The following is a 15445-nucleotide window of genomic DNA, read 5'->3' as shown; positions in this document are numbered from 1 at the left end:
TTACTTGTGTTTGCTTTAGTCTGTGTCTGTCTGTGCTTCTCTTGGCATGTGTTTGGACATTCCCTATCTCCTTGTCTCCCTTAGGGATCCCATTCTTAGCAGATAATCAGGATCATGACCTTGGAATGCTATGACTCTTTCTCATCCCTGACATACAGCCTTCTGCTTGATGTCTTGGGGAAACGGCTTCATGTCTGTGTGTTTTTACATTTTAAATTTGCATCGGTATGTTCAGAGACTTCTGATAGGAAGAGTAGAGGTGCCTTCTGCCTTTGATTAAATGCTTTACAATACACAAATACCAAGAGTAAATTCCCAAATAGGCAACCCTTCCACAGAGGAGATTGTCTAAACAGTCTTTGTTCTTCTCCCTCATGAAGAAATGCCTCTTTTATGGCCAAACACAAATGGACAGACAGACACAGGCAGGATACCTCCTCCCTTAGAATTGCATATCACCTAGTACCTTCAGCTTTCACTGATCTGGAGAGACGGTTTCAGGGAATCGGCTCAGTCTCATAGGCCATCGTACAGTACTAAGAGCTAGGCCTCTAAGTACTAGGTTGGGTTAAAATCAGACATCGAATTTCAGTTACACAGTGTGTGTGCAGTTGACAACTAAAATAACGTAGTATTTTAGTTTTATATAAGTGGAAAGCACCAGGGCTCTCCAATTAATCGGATGTCTGTGTTGATCTCCTCACACCGTGCTGTTTCCTTGGCTTCTAATTTTTCTGGTTGTGACATGATCTGTTATCTATAGCGCCATGTTGGTTTGTGGTTGCAATTGTAATTTTATTTTTCCCCACAGTGTTTGTCTACTGATAGTTGTCGAAATGAGCTCAAGCATCTGGCACTGTCATATGGCCCCAGAGTACACACCATGACCATGAGAAGAAGTAATTCAAGAAATTGCCTTTTAGAACATATTGCAGCTAAGAAGCCATTATTTTAGAAAGGCAATAGATGGAAGACCACCCAACAAGGAAGTATTGTCCAGAACCTACAATATGGAATCAGGTTCTTTACCCAAAAAATAACAATCGAGCTTGAAGGGGTCCCGCCCACCACAAGGAGTTGCTGGAGCATGAAGAGACACTGACCCTATTTGCACCACCCTCTGACAGAACCCCCAGGCAATGAATGCTGCGACCTGGACGAGAACCCTTTCTCGTAATGATAAATTACTTTTTCAAGCGGACATTTTCAAACTGACATACCATCGGAGAGGTCCCCTGACAGTTTGGGATATTTACACTCTTATTACCTTCTACCTTGTGAAACCCCTTTCTTTTGCCCAGGAAAGATTGACCAGTCAGATAAGAGCGAGGGCTGGCCTAAATTAGCCACAAGCAAAACAAGGACGACTCATGGGAATTAAAGGAAGCAGTTTCACCTTCATGAATACCCGGCTGGCACCACAGATCTGTCCCACATTTTGTATTGTAAAGCCAAAGGAGGGAGGAACCCAATGGGGACGACTGGCCCAAATTACCCAACATGCATCTTGGCACACTCCAGGCAGGGTGACATGTCATTTCTTTCCCTTTGTCAAGAATGAAGCCCTAGACGTGTTGTTATTGAGGCATTTTGTGTTATTAAAGAGAGCATGTGGAAAAGAGGGGGAAGGGTCTGGTCCTTTCCATAGACACTTCGTTGAGTAAATAACTCAACAGTTTTGGCTCTGAATTTTGCACAGGAGTAAATAGGGAAGAATGAAGCAGGTTTGTAATGTAACACATCATGTGTGTCTCAGTTCATTAGACATGCAGCACTTCAGGAGCCACTAGCCAAGTCCCAATATCTCCCTCTCTTTTTGTCTCTATCTGTTTCTCTTTCTCTCTCCTAATGAAATACTCTCTCTCTCTCTCTCTCTCTCTCTATATATATATATATATATATATATACTTATATGTACACAAACATACATATATATATATATATACAGTATTTCAGCAGGAGAGAGAAAGAGTAACAGATGAGAGATGTGTGTGTATATATATACATATTTAAGCCACTTTCCTGGTTCCTGTGGAGAAATCCTGACCAAGGTCATTGAAGGCCAACTGAGGGTTAATGGGCAGGATGTTAATAAGAGAACTTGGTGACACTGTGGATGACAAATTATTAAAAACCATTAATATATTAAAAGGGTCACAAGACAAAGATAGAGAGACCTACAAGGCTAAGAGAAGTCTGCAAGCTGGATATAGAGAAAATCAAGGCAACTTTGGGCAATCTTAAAAAAATGTAATCACTGACTTTGGGGAAACATGCAAAAATAACATATTTAAATTATATAACTGATCACTGCACCATACTATAAGGTTATCTATGGATGGGGCCACTTAATCCTCATAAAGAGAAGAGTTTCTATGATGCAATACTTAATGTTCTGGTGGACCAGGTTTAATCTGAATTCCATGCTGAGATATCCTTATGGATTGAAGGAATGCTCTGTCAAACTTCTCCCTGTTGAATTTTTTGATTTCTTGGACCTTGCTGGCTGACTCCTGGGTGTCCCTGTTTGAAATACCCCTGGTTGTGTTGCAGATTTAGTTCTGCTTGATTTCTTCTACTGTCACTGCCCACCTGGTCGCCCCTGTCCTTGTCCACCTGGTTGTGCAGCTGACCAGGGTTCTGTCTAGAGACACTGGACAGAGTCCATCCATATTTATTGCCTTCCTAGTCCTCCGAACATCGAGATTATTACTGTGGTCTATCAAATGAATGTGCTCCTACAATATTTAGGAACTGGCCCTCTAGGTTTCTTCCTAGGTTCTGACCCTGTGGGAGACTGGCCCTTTTCTTCAGACCAAGGCGACACACAACTTGAGGATGCACGTGTCAATAAAATAACTGTCTGTTTACCAAAATATATTCAAGTTACAATAAAATAATGAATATGGGCTTAAAGTGCAGTCTCTCAGGTTTTCACTTGCTAAAGGTATTCACATCCAAATTGGAGGAAGGGTTTAAGAATTACAGCTCTTTAATATGTAGCCCCCTCTTTTTCAAGGGACCAAAATGCCTTTTTCAAGTGAATCCACAACATGTGGTCAAAGGAGCTCTCAATGCAAGTGAAACAGGCCATCCTTAGGCTGCATAAAAAATCCATCAGAGAGATAGCAGGAACATTAGGAGTGGCCAAATCAATAGTTTGGTACATTCTGAGAAAAAAAAGAACACACTTGTGAGCTCTGCAACACAAAAAAGCCTGGACATCCACATAAGACAACTGGTGGATGATCGTAGGATCCTTTCTATGGTAAAGAAAAACCTCTTCACAACATCCAGCCAAGCGAAGAACACTCGCCAGGAGGTAGGCATATCATTATCATTGAGTCTACCATAAAGAGAAGACTTCATGAGAGCAAATACAGAGGTTTTACCACAAGGTGCAAACCATTCATAAGCCTCAAGAATAGAAAGGCTAGATTAGATTTTGCCAAAAAACATCTAAAAAAGCCATTGTGATGGCGTACAGAGACAAATTATGAAACCAAACAGTATGTGCATCATGGCTCAACCATACACCACATGTTTATTACATGTTGACTGCTTATTACACAGCCTTTTGTCATGCAGACTGATACAAGTTATCTTGAGGAACCATTTGTAAGATTTCCACTAAACAAATGCAGACAAATGCTAATTACATTGCAAAGGTATTGGGAAAATGTTTTTTAAAATGGAATACTTTTTCCATTTGTATGTTTGTTTGTCAGCATGTTCACACAAACAAGATTTCTCTTGTTTATACTGATCCAACTCATGTTTAGTGTTGCCTGTCTCAAAGAAATTGGGATAAATCTCCAGAGACATTCTAAAATGCTAAGCTAACTAGCAGTTATCTATTTACCTCATAAGGCTAAACACATAAAGCTCTGCATGTCCTGTGCCAATAGCCTAGTACACATATACAAAAATAATCCATCTAGTTATAATTATATCACAGGCTGGATAGAGTATTAATATAGGAATTCCAAACCAAATGGTGTAACTAGTAATTTATTGGTTAGCTGCGCAGGCTATCTATGGTCGGTTTCATGGACAAGAAAAAATCAAGATCAGTCCTTTGAGCTGAACTTTTTAGTCCAGGACTAGACTTAATCTGTGTCTGCTAAACCAACCCTTGGAGTGGTAATACGTTTCAGCAATCCTGTATGTAGGCGCCAGAGGTCAGAACTTACATATTTCCCCTTTAATCATTTAAAAAACACCTTCAGACCCGAAACGTAATGAGGAAAACTCTTGTTTGAGCTGGTCTGTGATGTATGAAATAATGTCCAGAGTTATTGTCATTAGTGCTAAGTATTCGGTATTGCTTTAAATTAAACTTGCTTTTTTGTGTGCTTTTTGTGTGCAGCCTTCTCCGAGGCTGTAGGACTGGGATGGTAGACTTATCTTAACAGATTGTCCACGCTCCAACAATAACAGGTGCAGGGCAGCGACGGATTTTCCATTATGTTGTGGTGTCCTTATCACATGTCTGTTTGGCTGTTCTCTCCCTGGTGTGGGATGAATGTACAATAGGATTACTGACCGCTGTAGAAACGTGCCCTAACAATGGATGCTACAATAAATCCTGTGTTTGGGTTGGAATCAGACCTGGGTTCAAAACAATATTTCAGAGTTTGTTTACTGTAACCGAATCTGTTGCCTAGGGAAATTCTAAAAAAGAAAATATCAGTAATTTAGTTTATTGTATCCAACAGGTTTAGGATGGTTTACAACTAAACATCTTGTACATATAAATAAACATACCATAATACTAGTAACAGCAATTGAGGGAAAATATAATCGCATGCAATTAGAAACCACTACCCAAGCCTTTGGTTATTATCAAACACATACACACTGACACACACACACTCACAGAAAATGGGGAGGGTCCCTACGGGGCCCTGACAATGCAGGGATAGACGGCAGTGTTGCAGTCCGTGTGGCAGACACCTTATTCATGACTTCCCATGTCTCTGGACTGGACCCGTTCAGGAACTTTAATTTCACCACACACCACCTTTTAAGTGTAAAGTGTTTGTGTGTTTTTTTTCTCACATTTATTGGCAAGATACCTTTTCAACGAGTAGAACAATGTTACTTTGAACCCACGACTGTGGAGCTAGTCTCCAGCAGTCTAAGCTCTGTCCAACACTGCCATGGGTTTGGGTCCGACCAACTGCTCTTTCAGCAAAAACTCTCTCCTCTGTCTGTCACCACTTTCCTGTCCATAAAAGCATAACATGACCAGAAAACGCTGTTCTGCCTTTAAATGATAGACTTGTATCCCTGTCTCTGATCTTGGATCTGGGCCTGTGTTCATGAACCATCAACTGATCCCAGATGTTGAGCGTGGATGTGGTTTAGGAGATTTTTGCCATTTATTGTCAGTTTGTATGTGTCTGTCCTGGAGTGTGTACACCATCAAATCCATTGACAGAGAAAAGGTTGAGGGTAAGTGGGGGCAGCTATATGTGAAGGGTGGAGCAAGGGAGACTGGGAGAAATATAATCACAAAAAAATCACTGACAATTAAGACAATAAATGAATATTGCATATCAACTATGATTTTCAACAGATGCACTGAACATGCAACACACCAAGATTTTGAGTACCTTATTCAGGAAACACTGAAAAAGGTACTCAATAGTTTCCTGCTAAATAAATAAGTTTGGCCAAATCAAAAGTTAGGTACATTCTGGGGGAAAAAAGAATGTGAGCTCTGCAACACAAAAAGGCCTGGATGTCCACGGAAGACAACAGTGGTGGATGATCGTAGGATCCTTTCCGTGGTAAAGAAAACCTCTTCACAACATCCAGCCAAGTGAAGAACACTCTCCAGGAGGTTGGCATATCATTATCCAAGTCTACCATAAAAAGATTTTGTGTGATTACATACAGAGGGTTCACCACAAGTAGCAAACCATTCATAAGCCTCAAGAATAGAAAGGCCAGATTAGACTGAGCCAAAAAAACATCCAAAAAAGCCAGCCCGGGGGCTGCGGGGCTTCTTACCGTGGGGTTGAGCGCCGACTAGTGTGGATGAACGGAAACTCTAACGCCGAAAGCAAAAAAGTGTGCAGGTCGGTTACCGTACTAAAATCCAGTGTAATGTGGTTGAGGGTTGAGTTAATTTAGCCAACATTCTAACAGCTACGGTGTGTCAATAAATGTGAGAACACTTATTGGTCATAAATATAATGCGACTGATGATGCTTCACTAACAAACAAAAATGTGAACGCAATATAATATAAACGTATAACAGTTTTTACTGGGTTATATTTTATATTAAATAAGGGAGGGATGCAAAATCCCGCGGGATTATAGTACCATTCATTGACTGAAGTTGAACCAATCGCATTGAAGCATTTGAACGGATCCGAGTTCAGAGTTCATAATTGCTTCCTGCAACCAACAACGGCGTGGAATCGTCGTTGAAGCTCATACAGAATCAAAATGGTAAAAGGAGGCTGTATTATGAAGCTTCGAATTGCGATTTGGTAATATGTATTCATGTTCCAGCCCGTTTAGTTTGAGTAGAGATAATTTTTTTGTGAATTTGCATTATGCACCTTTGTTGTTTGTCGAACTAGCTAGTAAGTTAGCATGATAAGCTAACCTTGCTAACTTGTTAGCCCCGGTCTAAAATCTGAAACTTCCTTCATGTTTTGCGCCGTTCTGAGGTTTGGAATCTGTGTGGTATTCCGAAAGGCTAGCTGTGATATTGAATATGTGTGGTCAAATGTACAAAAGAATGCTAACGTTAGGCTCTCGACACCACGCTTGTTTTCAATGTAGAGTTTACCGTTGAATCCCAAACCGTTCCTGAATGGTCTGACTGGCAAACCCGTAATGGTGAAGCTGAAGTGGGGTATGGAATACAAAGGTTACCTGGTGTCCGTGGACAGCTACATGAACATGCAGGTAATGTGGATAACACCATATTCATCACTCCTGCTGACCAATCAAAAACCAATCTATTGAGGTGAAAGTAATTTTGTAGGTCATTCCTGAAGTACAGAACAGTAATGTCCCAAAATCAGTTTATAGTAGAGAGAAAAGATATAGAAATAATCTATTTTAGGACAGACCACATTTTAATTTTATCTAATACTGCACATGTCGTACTCATTCCCATTCGTAGGATGAAACATTATATCACTGAAATAAATTAATTTCCACCCTGGGGCAAAACAAATCATCAAGGATAGGCAGGCAGGGAACACAATGGGGGGTTGTAGTAACACACCCACATTACAGACAGAATATTTATATTGTAATGGAATCAGTATTATTTACATGTTGTCTCTGACTGTAGTTGGCCAACACTGAAGAGTATGTGGATGGAGCATTGGCTGGTCATCTGGGAGAAGTGCTTGTCAGGTGAGTTCAGTGGAATACGTTCTTTAAACATTCTAGAATCAGCAGTCTGTTAACATACACTTTCTAGAATTAATGTTTGGTTGAAGAATGTCTTTCTGTCTACCCTAAACCAGCACATACCAAGCTAACAGTCCACAATGTCATTCCTTCCATGCAGATGCAACAATGTGTTGTTCATAAGAGGAGTGGAGGAAGAGGAGGAGGATGGTGAAATGAAAGATGCTTGAACAGTGCATGCTTTCTTTATATGCTTGTTTTGATGTCTGCTTGCAAATGTTGTTCAACGAATTAGCCCAATGTTTTTTGTTTTGTATTTTTAGCTTGTGAAAAAACTGTCTCACTTGAAAGTATCTTGCGAAACAGTAATGTCCTTTTTATATGAACCAAGCTGTTGTGCCCTAGTGAGCACAAGGATAATAAAATTGTGCATATTGCACTTTTCAGGAATCTCTTGTATGGTGATTTTCTTTGTCCATTTATATTTAGGAATCGATAACGGAATAAACTGATAGTTTAATTACAATCCATGTGCCTATATTTAAGCTGACATAAATAAACAGGCAGCATGTCAATCGGTGACTTAAGCTAACCAAAATAAAGGTGAAAACATTTAATTATCACTGAATTTCTATGAATGCATACAGGTTATAATCAGGCAAAGAAGTGCAAGGCGTCCTCCTGCGCTCTAGTGGTCAAAATATGCATCTTGTCCTCTTTCCTGATTTCAGACGGCATTGATCGTGGCATCAGCTTTCTGCCAGTCTGGGAACATGAGAAAAAGAGAAATGTGCTTGTTTTTGTGTTGAGAAGTGTCTTTTGAGCAGATGGTTGGAACCATGGACCAAGACTAACCTGTCTCTTGCTGTCGGAGGTTGCCCTCTCCAGAGCCTGTCTCACCCTCTCCTCCTGGTTGCGTTTCGTCAGCAGCATGTTCTCCTCACGAATCCTGGGTGAGGGCAGCAACATGGTGGTGTGTTATTTTGCAGACTATTTACCCCTGGGCAACTACATCAGGTTTGAAACCAACAACCCATCTGATTTTAAAGCCAAAGACACAATCCTGAACATATTTGCTATCCAAGCTAGTTGGCCATATGTAAGATTCTGTACTACCAGCAAAAATACAATGACTAGTAAACATCTGCAGTTTCAAAAGAAAATAATCTGCAAAATTGTTTGGGGTGCTGAATATATTCCCCATTTCAACTTTCTTGCCACCTGTCTAACAGTTTGCATTGACTTGTAGTCTTCTCATACTTGATAAAATTAAGTCTCATAAATTTTAAAGGCAGGATTCTACACAGTGCACCTTTGAGTAAATTCAGTTTTTTTGTTCCATGAGTCTTGTGTTAACCGGCTATAGAAAAGGCCAATGATGTGCTTCACAGACTCGGCTGTATATGCAAACAAGGGGAAACATGGGTCACTTCTCAATAGACTTCAACTAAATTCCTGTGGTGTCCTCCATGGCGAGGACACGAGGTGGAGGAATCAATGGGTGAAACAAGGGTTTTGTTTTTGTGAAGAGCTGGTGGAAGATTATAATGAGATGAATGTGGAGGAACTCACTTGAGCCTAATCTCCTTCTCCCTTTGGCTGCGGATGGCGTCAACCTTTCCAGGGGGTAGAAACTCTAGTCGGTCTGTAATCTCCTCCATCTTTTTCTCTATCCCGGCCAGCATGTGAAGAGTGCTAGTGTAGGAGTCCACCTCATTTACACACGCCTTGTAGACCTCTTTGACCTTCTTGTGTAACACGCTGAGCATTGTATCCTGTAAGTAAGGTTAAGGTTGTTGCAAGATACAATGCAGCTTATATTGAATTGACCTAAACATTTTCTAAACGTTTCCAACCTGAAGTTTTTCTTCAGAATCTGCTATAAACAGTAAAGCTCTACAGAGCTTTATTATCTGGTCAAATCCAGGAAAAGGTGAAATTGTCAACAAAACTGATGACTCTCAGTCTTGGATCTTCTCTCCCAATGCATTTGAACTAGGTGGCCAATCATCTATCATAATGCCTGTAGTCAATCGGTGGATTAATAAAATAATGTAATGAGCACAAACAAGATCAATGTAACTTGCTGTAGCAATGAAGCTAGATGGGGGTCGTCGGCACGCTCTGGTCCACTGGGCCTGCAGCATCGGCATATGCCACAGTTCTAACCTGTTTATCTGCTCTGTACTCTCCGTAGGAGAAAATCCTGGACTTGAGCTCCAGTTCTGAGATCTTCTCCTCTTCCCTGAGGATGGTGTTTTTCAGAATGTCAATCTGCTGAGCCAGGTGCTGGGTCTCTCTGTTCCTGTACATAAACACACACACACATCATATAAGCAGGCTCAACTACTGTTCTCTCGCTGTATGCCCTGTGGAATAAAACCCTGTTATCTTCAGAAGGGGATCTGATTAAAAAGGTTGAGTATGACAGGATGTGCTCTTCCTTACATTTTGTCTTGAGTAAGCTTGACAGTTTTGCAGATCTCATCCATGGCCTCCTCCGTCTCCTGGAAGTTCTGGATGTAGCGCAGATTCTGTTCCTCCAGTCCAGTCAGAAGGTTCACCAGATCCTGTGGGCTTGAAAAACACAACTCTGGCTCCTTGGAGAGGAGGAACCACAAAGGAGAGAACCAAAATCAAACAGTTGAGACAACTAATATTTTAGTCTGGTTGCAGATTGGTTTGTGCCGCCTTGTCAACTCCTGGTCAAATTCAGCTGTTGCACTGGAGAATTCACCCAAGTATATGTATTTATGATGTGGTGTGTGAATAACGTTGTCGCCCTAAACCACCGCCTTGGTTGCTGTATATTTTAACCAACACCATATAACGAAACATGGTTCAATATAAGCCGTACGTGGTCGCTGTCGGACGCCTCCGCTGAATTCGCCACATCATGGTTGGTCAACTGTTTTTCCAGATAGTTAAGGACGCCGTTTGCTTTCCCACTGTAGGAGTCCACACGGAAATGTCCTGAACTAATTGCAGTTTTACTAACCAATTACATAGATTCATCTATAAGACATAAACCAACTGACGGATTCAAAGAAAACATCCCCATTTGTAATACCTTTTGCTTTGAAGTCTTATCTGTGGATGTTTAGTGACTCTCGAGTTGCATCTTTCAGTGGCTGGATATTTTTTGTGTTCCTCTTGGAATCAGGAAAAATAATTATAGAAGTGACACATTTGTTTCATAAAAGATGTATCCAGGCATTCTCATAGGCATACCAGTTGTTTTGGGTAATCTTGCACATTATTGACACTAGAATTCCCAAATAGGTGTAACGAACTCACCTTACCTCTTATAACTTTGGTTGAGGAAGGAACACAAAAAAGATTTTCATCTTTATTTTGTTTCGAGGCTTTCCTCTCCTCTTTCTTGCGAATCTGTTCCTCGCGCCACTCAACAGGTGCAACGGCCGTCAAAAACGTTCTGAATGTCTGGGAGTCTTTGAGGATTTCTTGATACTTCGACATTTCACTAAGGAGTGATATGAATGGCATAAAAATAAGAATATTATTTTATTTGAATTAATAACACGCAAAACCACTAAGTTAGACTATGCTGATACATTTAATCGTCACATCACTAACGCACTTTTCTACGTGCATACTAGCTCATCCAATGTAAGCCAGGAAATCGGGCTACCCTACGCGGCCATCTTGAAATATGGTGTTTGTTCCCGGAATGCTCAGCGTCCCTTCGATAGCTCAGTTGGTAGAGCGGAGGACTGTAGAGGCATTGAAGCTGAAATCCTTAGGTCGCTGGTTCAAATCCGGCTCGAAGGAGACACGTTTTGTCCCACAATCAAAGTTTTAAGTTTGTCATTTATTATTTTAAACTTTGTTTCATTCAGATTTCAAGTTCTATTTAGAAAGCATTACATACCAACAGCTCAAACTATTACACTACTATCGTTTTTGTCCTTTGTCCTCTTTACTCAGATTTTAAAAAAGCAACTGCTTTCAAGCACACAGCAAAACTCTATTCCATTTGTTCCTGCCCTGTGCTCAAATGTGTTTTGTTCACAATACACTTTGCCACTCCTTGAAGCATCCGTGCTGGTGCATGTGTACATTGTACATGAGGAGTACATTTAATGGCTTATAAAACCTGTTCTGAGTGCTGCAATCTTTTTCTAGTAACCAGGTTTTTTAAATCTGTGTGAACTTTGCTGTGAGCTCCAGGCAGCTGCAAAATAAACTATTTTAGGTTCTAGATTTTCTCAAAGTGCAAACTTGTCAAATAATATTCAAAAAGTGTTCTTTGGCTGTCACTGTAGGACAAGTGGACAACGGTTTCCTTGGAACGATGGCAACCCTATTGGTTCCCGGGAAATGTTTGTTCTAGAATCCTTTTTGGTTTTGTGTTGTCATTCCAACAGTATGAAAAGGTACTCATGTTTCACCACGCCACATAGGGACGGAGCTGCCAGTAACCTTGAAAATAATCACCAAATTGTTTTCAAATCATCTTGTAAAATCACTGGTGAATGTTTAAATTAGCATGAATCAGGGTTCACAGACCTGGTCACAACACTATGAAGGGGCTTAAATAAAAAAAATGAATATGGCTCTGCTGTTATTCATGCTGTGTATGACATTGCAGATACTGTGAAGTTATAATGTTCCTTTTTATGCTGTTACAATATTATTATAAAAATATGTATTATAAAATGAAGCGCAGATTTAAGTGGTGTGTACCTGTGACTTGATTTGATTGATTGTACTGTGTACAGGATGTTACTGTAAAAAGGACTTGTTGCTAATAACTGACCTGACTAAATGTAGGTATAGAAAAAATATACAAGCTCTTACCTTTTCATTGCCATGATTTCTGCTGTTACTTTTTTAATTTCTGCGGTTTTCTCAAGTTTCTTCATAGTCTCCATCTCTGCCCTGGGAAAGAAAATGAATATGTTATTTGTTGGTTATTTGTCACAGGCAGCTAGAGACATTAAAAAATATGACCCAACTGTGTTGCCGAATATTCATGAATGTATGAATCATGACACTAACAATTTGACAGCTTCTGCTGAGCTCTGGTCATTTTCCTTGATGAATTTCTCAAAGGTGACCGAGTCCCTTTTCAGATGTTCCTCAGCCTTGTTGATCTTCTGAAGCTCTGTCACTGTGTCCTTCTCCAGCTTCTTCATGGTGTCTCGCTTCACTGCCAGGGAGTACTACAGAAAGATAGAAATAGTAATTGCTATTATTAGTATCATATTTCATTTGAACATTATCATTAATTAGAGTGGCGCTTTTCACTTTAGTTAAATCAAAACTCTACTTATACCACAAATGCAATATAAACAACATGCATTTAGAATAGAGATGCTGATTAACTTGACAAACCCACTATAGATCCGGTGGCTTCGATTAACTACCATGGATGCTTATTTGAATTCAGAATGTAATCAATCCAAACCTGAACTGGACCCAAGTTTGGTTTTTGGCCAAGAATCCACAACCATGTTCCTGGTGATATAGAGCTTTTTATCATTAATATTAGTTATTACATGAAATCTATGTAGCAGACACTTATCCAGAGCAATTTAGAGGAGTAATTCTAGTTAAGTGCCTTACTAATGGGCACAACAACAGGCGTTTCACCTTGTCGGTTCTGTAGCGACCTTTCTGTTACAGACTAAATGCTGTATTTTAGATGTAGTATTTTTAAACAGCTGGATCAGTCAGAGCTGAGGTTGAGGCACAGCACTACAGCAGTGGTACCTTTCCAAGGGGCACGGTTGTGCAGCCCTCTTTTAGTCTATAGATGGACTGGACACTTGTTTTACCTGCAGCATAAACATTTCTTGGTGTTTAGCCACATAGGTCCTGATATTCTCCCTCTTTGGAATGCAACCTGCAGAACACGGAAGAGACAATTAAGTAATATTCCCCTAGCCCCATACACGTTTTTTTAATATATATAAATGACTATTCGTGTTTCCCCCAGTATTAATCAAATTATTTTAAAGATATGATTTGTCAGGTTTCCCCATCCTTAATTTTGGTATTTTAAACATAAAGTACTGTAGGCCTATCAACACAATAAAGAAAGACTGTGGTCTATGTCTAAGAGTCGCGTGGAAATAACAAGGCAACAATATCTTTCATACACAAGATGGACAGTTGACTTATACCTTTTTTGACCACGCTGGCCGATGTGGTTTTGTTCCGTTTGCATTTTCCTGTCTCCAGGATGTCGTCCTCAACTGCCCTCCTCAAGGGGGCGGAGCGACACCAGAGACGGGACAGGTAGGTGCTCTTCCTCTCAGCCGGCAGGCTATTGAAGAACATGTTTTCCTGAGGAACGAAAGTGAGAAAGACACGGAGATAAATACAGAGATCCCTTGTTAGGCTAAATTAATTTACAGGTCTTATTCCTTCAAAATTGTTATACAGTATTAATCAAGGCTTAAGTGCTATCTTATTGTACAATTGGGCAATGGCTAAATTCGCCTACATACTTGTTGTTTGATTACAGAGTCGGTTTCCCTCTTTCTGAAAATCTCATAATCCCTTGGAAGCACAAACGGGTTGATGGCTTCTCTGTTAGCGTCTGTATTTCAGACACAAACAACATAGCTTGTGTGTAGTAATGAAATAGATCGACAAAATGTACTTAGTAATAACTTAGTAACAAACCAAAACAGTAGCCTACCTGAACTATTTCTAACTTTCTGCCAAGCGTTATCCATTGTTGGCTTTGTATTCTCCTCGATGCTTTCTGGAATTAATGCAATTAATTGATTTTGAAATAGGCCTATTGATTAAAATGTGTCAAATGAACCAAATATTTTTTACAATACATTTGTACTCATGAAATATACTCATGATATATAGGCCTACTGACAATTTTCCCCCAAAGTCTACAGTAAAAATACCTGCAATTCCATGCCTTTTCCTTGAGAGGTATTCAGCATCAGGAGTGTTTTATAAAACGCATATCCACTGAAAGTATATAAAATACAAACCGTGCTATGGATGGTATCTTAAAATGACAACATTTTGTTGTGGTTATATTAAACATGCAGCCTTTGTAGATACCATTCTTTATCTCGGCCATTCTCAGAGGTGAATTGTTCCGATGAGTTGCTGTACATAATTAATATACTGTACGATGGAAAGCAATGTCACATAATTTGAATTGACAATCATAAGCATGTATTTTTCTGTATTTTTTTGTTGTTGCATTTGTCAGTAGCCTATGTGGATTTTTCGATTTAGCTTTAACTAAAAAAGGTTTAATACAGAATAATCCCTACCCTCAGCTACGATAGCTAGCAAAAGTTCACTTACTTGATAAATTGAACAGCTTTCCGCTTTGAAATCTATAACGCCTGCAGTCTTAAACTGAGTACTCACAGTTTGATATGTTCCAATCTGTGCAAGATTATGACACGAGTTGGGCATATTTTGAAAATAAACACTTCACGCGACATTACGCATCGTAGTAGGCCATGAGAAAAATAATATCAATATTGATTGTATCGCAATCCATTTCATCATACATTTTTACGATCCTCAGTATTTAAATGCATTCGTTTAGGTCAGTTATGTACATATAACATTTTTAAATGTATACCAAACTGTTAAATTAAACTCAGTCATCTATCCCCCTCGTGTATGGTATGAGCTATGTTGTATGGCAGAATATCAAAAACATTATTTGATTTTACACGTTTGTAGAAAATACATATTTCCACAACTGTTTTATGGTAGTGTTTCTAATGTAGACTTGTTTTTCCCACCACCGAACATTTCAATAATAAAATACAGTTGTTAAATTGGGTGAACGTAATGCAGGAATAGGCTGTTATACACATGATTCTATGCTATGCATTGGCTGTGATAATATTTAAAATATGACATAGTAAATTCGGAAATTGGAATGCAAAATGAAATGTAGATCGACTGACTTTATTTACTCTTTCAATTCTGCAAATTATATCTTAAGTACATTTTTAATCAAATTACAGTATTAAGTATTGTCATGTGTACACAGTTTCTGAAATAACAAATTAAAGAATAATGAATAAGCTAAATTAAATA

General features: G+C 39.4%; 2 protein-coding genes and 1 non-coding gene across 7 annotated transcripts; 2 read left to right on the top strand and 1 right to left on the bottom strand.

The window, feature by feature from the left end:
- The first annotated feature begins 6352 nt into the window (after positions 1-6352).
- LOC105021811 (small nuclear ribonucleoprotein F) lies at positions 6353-7834 on the top strand. The gene is made up of 4 exons (XM_010889740.4): positions 6353-6463; positions 6803-6928; positions 7323-7387; positions 7545-7834. The coding sequence occupies exons 1-4, from the start codon at positions 6461-6463 to the stop codon at positions 7612-7614; spliced, it is 264 nt and encodes an 87-aa protein (XP_010888042.1). The 5' UTR covers positions 6353-6460; the 3' UTR covers positions 7615-7834.
- Positions 7835-7963: 129 nt separating this feature from the next.
- Positions 7964-15189, bottom strand: LOC105021847 (cilia- and flagella-associated protein 100). Of its 5 annotated transcripts, none has more exons than XM_020056575.2 (15): positions 14278-15189; positions 14055-14120; positions 13861-13952; positions 13534-13696; positions 13186-13253; positions 12407-12570; positions 12206-12286; positions 10687-10868; positions 10455-10536; positions 10242-10377; positions 9833-9954; positions 9554-9689; positions 8957-9159; positions 8240-8333; positions 7964-8149 (listed from the first exon to the last, which is right to left on the bottom strand). In XM_020056575.2, the coding sequence occupies exons 2-15, from the start codon at positions 14089-14091 to the stop codon at positions 8039-8041; spliced, it is 1671 nt and encodes a 556-aa protein (XP_019912134.2). In that variant the 5' UTR covers positions 14092-14120; positions 14278-15189; the 3' UTR covers positions 7964-8038. The 5 variants fall into 5 exon arrangements, with proteins under 5 accessions (XP_019912134.2, XP_019912132.2, XP_019912133.2 ...); XM_020056573.2 differs by having other exon boundaries at positions 9833-9984; positions 14278-15184; XM_020056574.2 differs by having other exon boundaries at positions 9833-9984; positions 14693-15184.
- Positions 11088-11176, top strand: trnay-gua. The gene is given in 2 exon segments: positions 11088-11124; positions 11141-11176. It is a non-coding gene; the product is annotated as a tRNA-Tyr (tRNA).
- Positions 15190-15445: the final 256 nt, after the last annotated feature.

The sequence above is a fragment of the Esox lucius genome, chromosome 19 (genome assembly GCF_011004845.1).
Source record: "Esox lucius isolate fEsoLuc1 chromosome 19, fEsoLuc1.pri, whole genome shotgun sequence".
NCBI classification, from domain to species: Eukaryota; Metazoa; Chordata; class Actinopteri; order Esociformes; family Esocidae; genus Esox; species Esox lucius.
The sequence above is the reverse complement of the archived record's forward strand: the minus strand, read 5'-3'. Positions and strand labels throughout refer to the sequence as shown.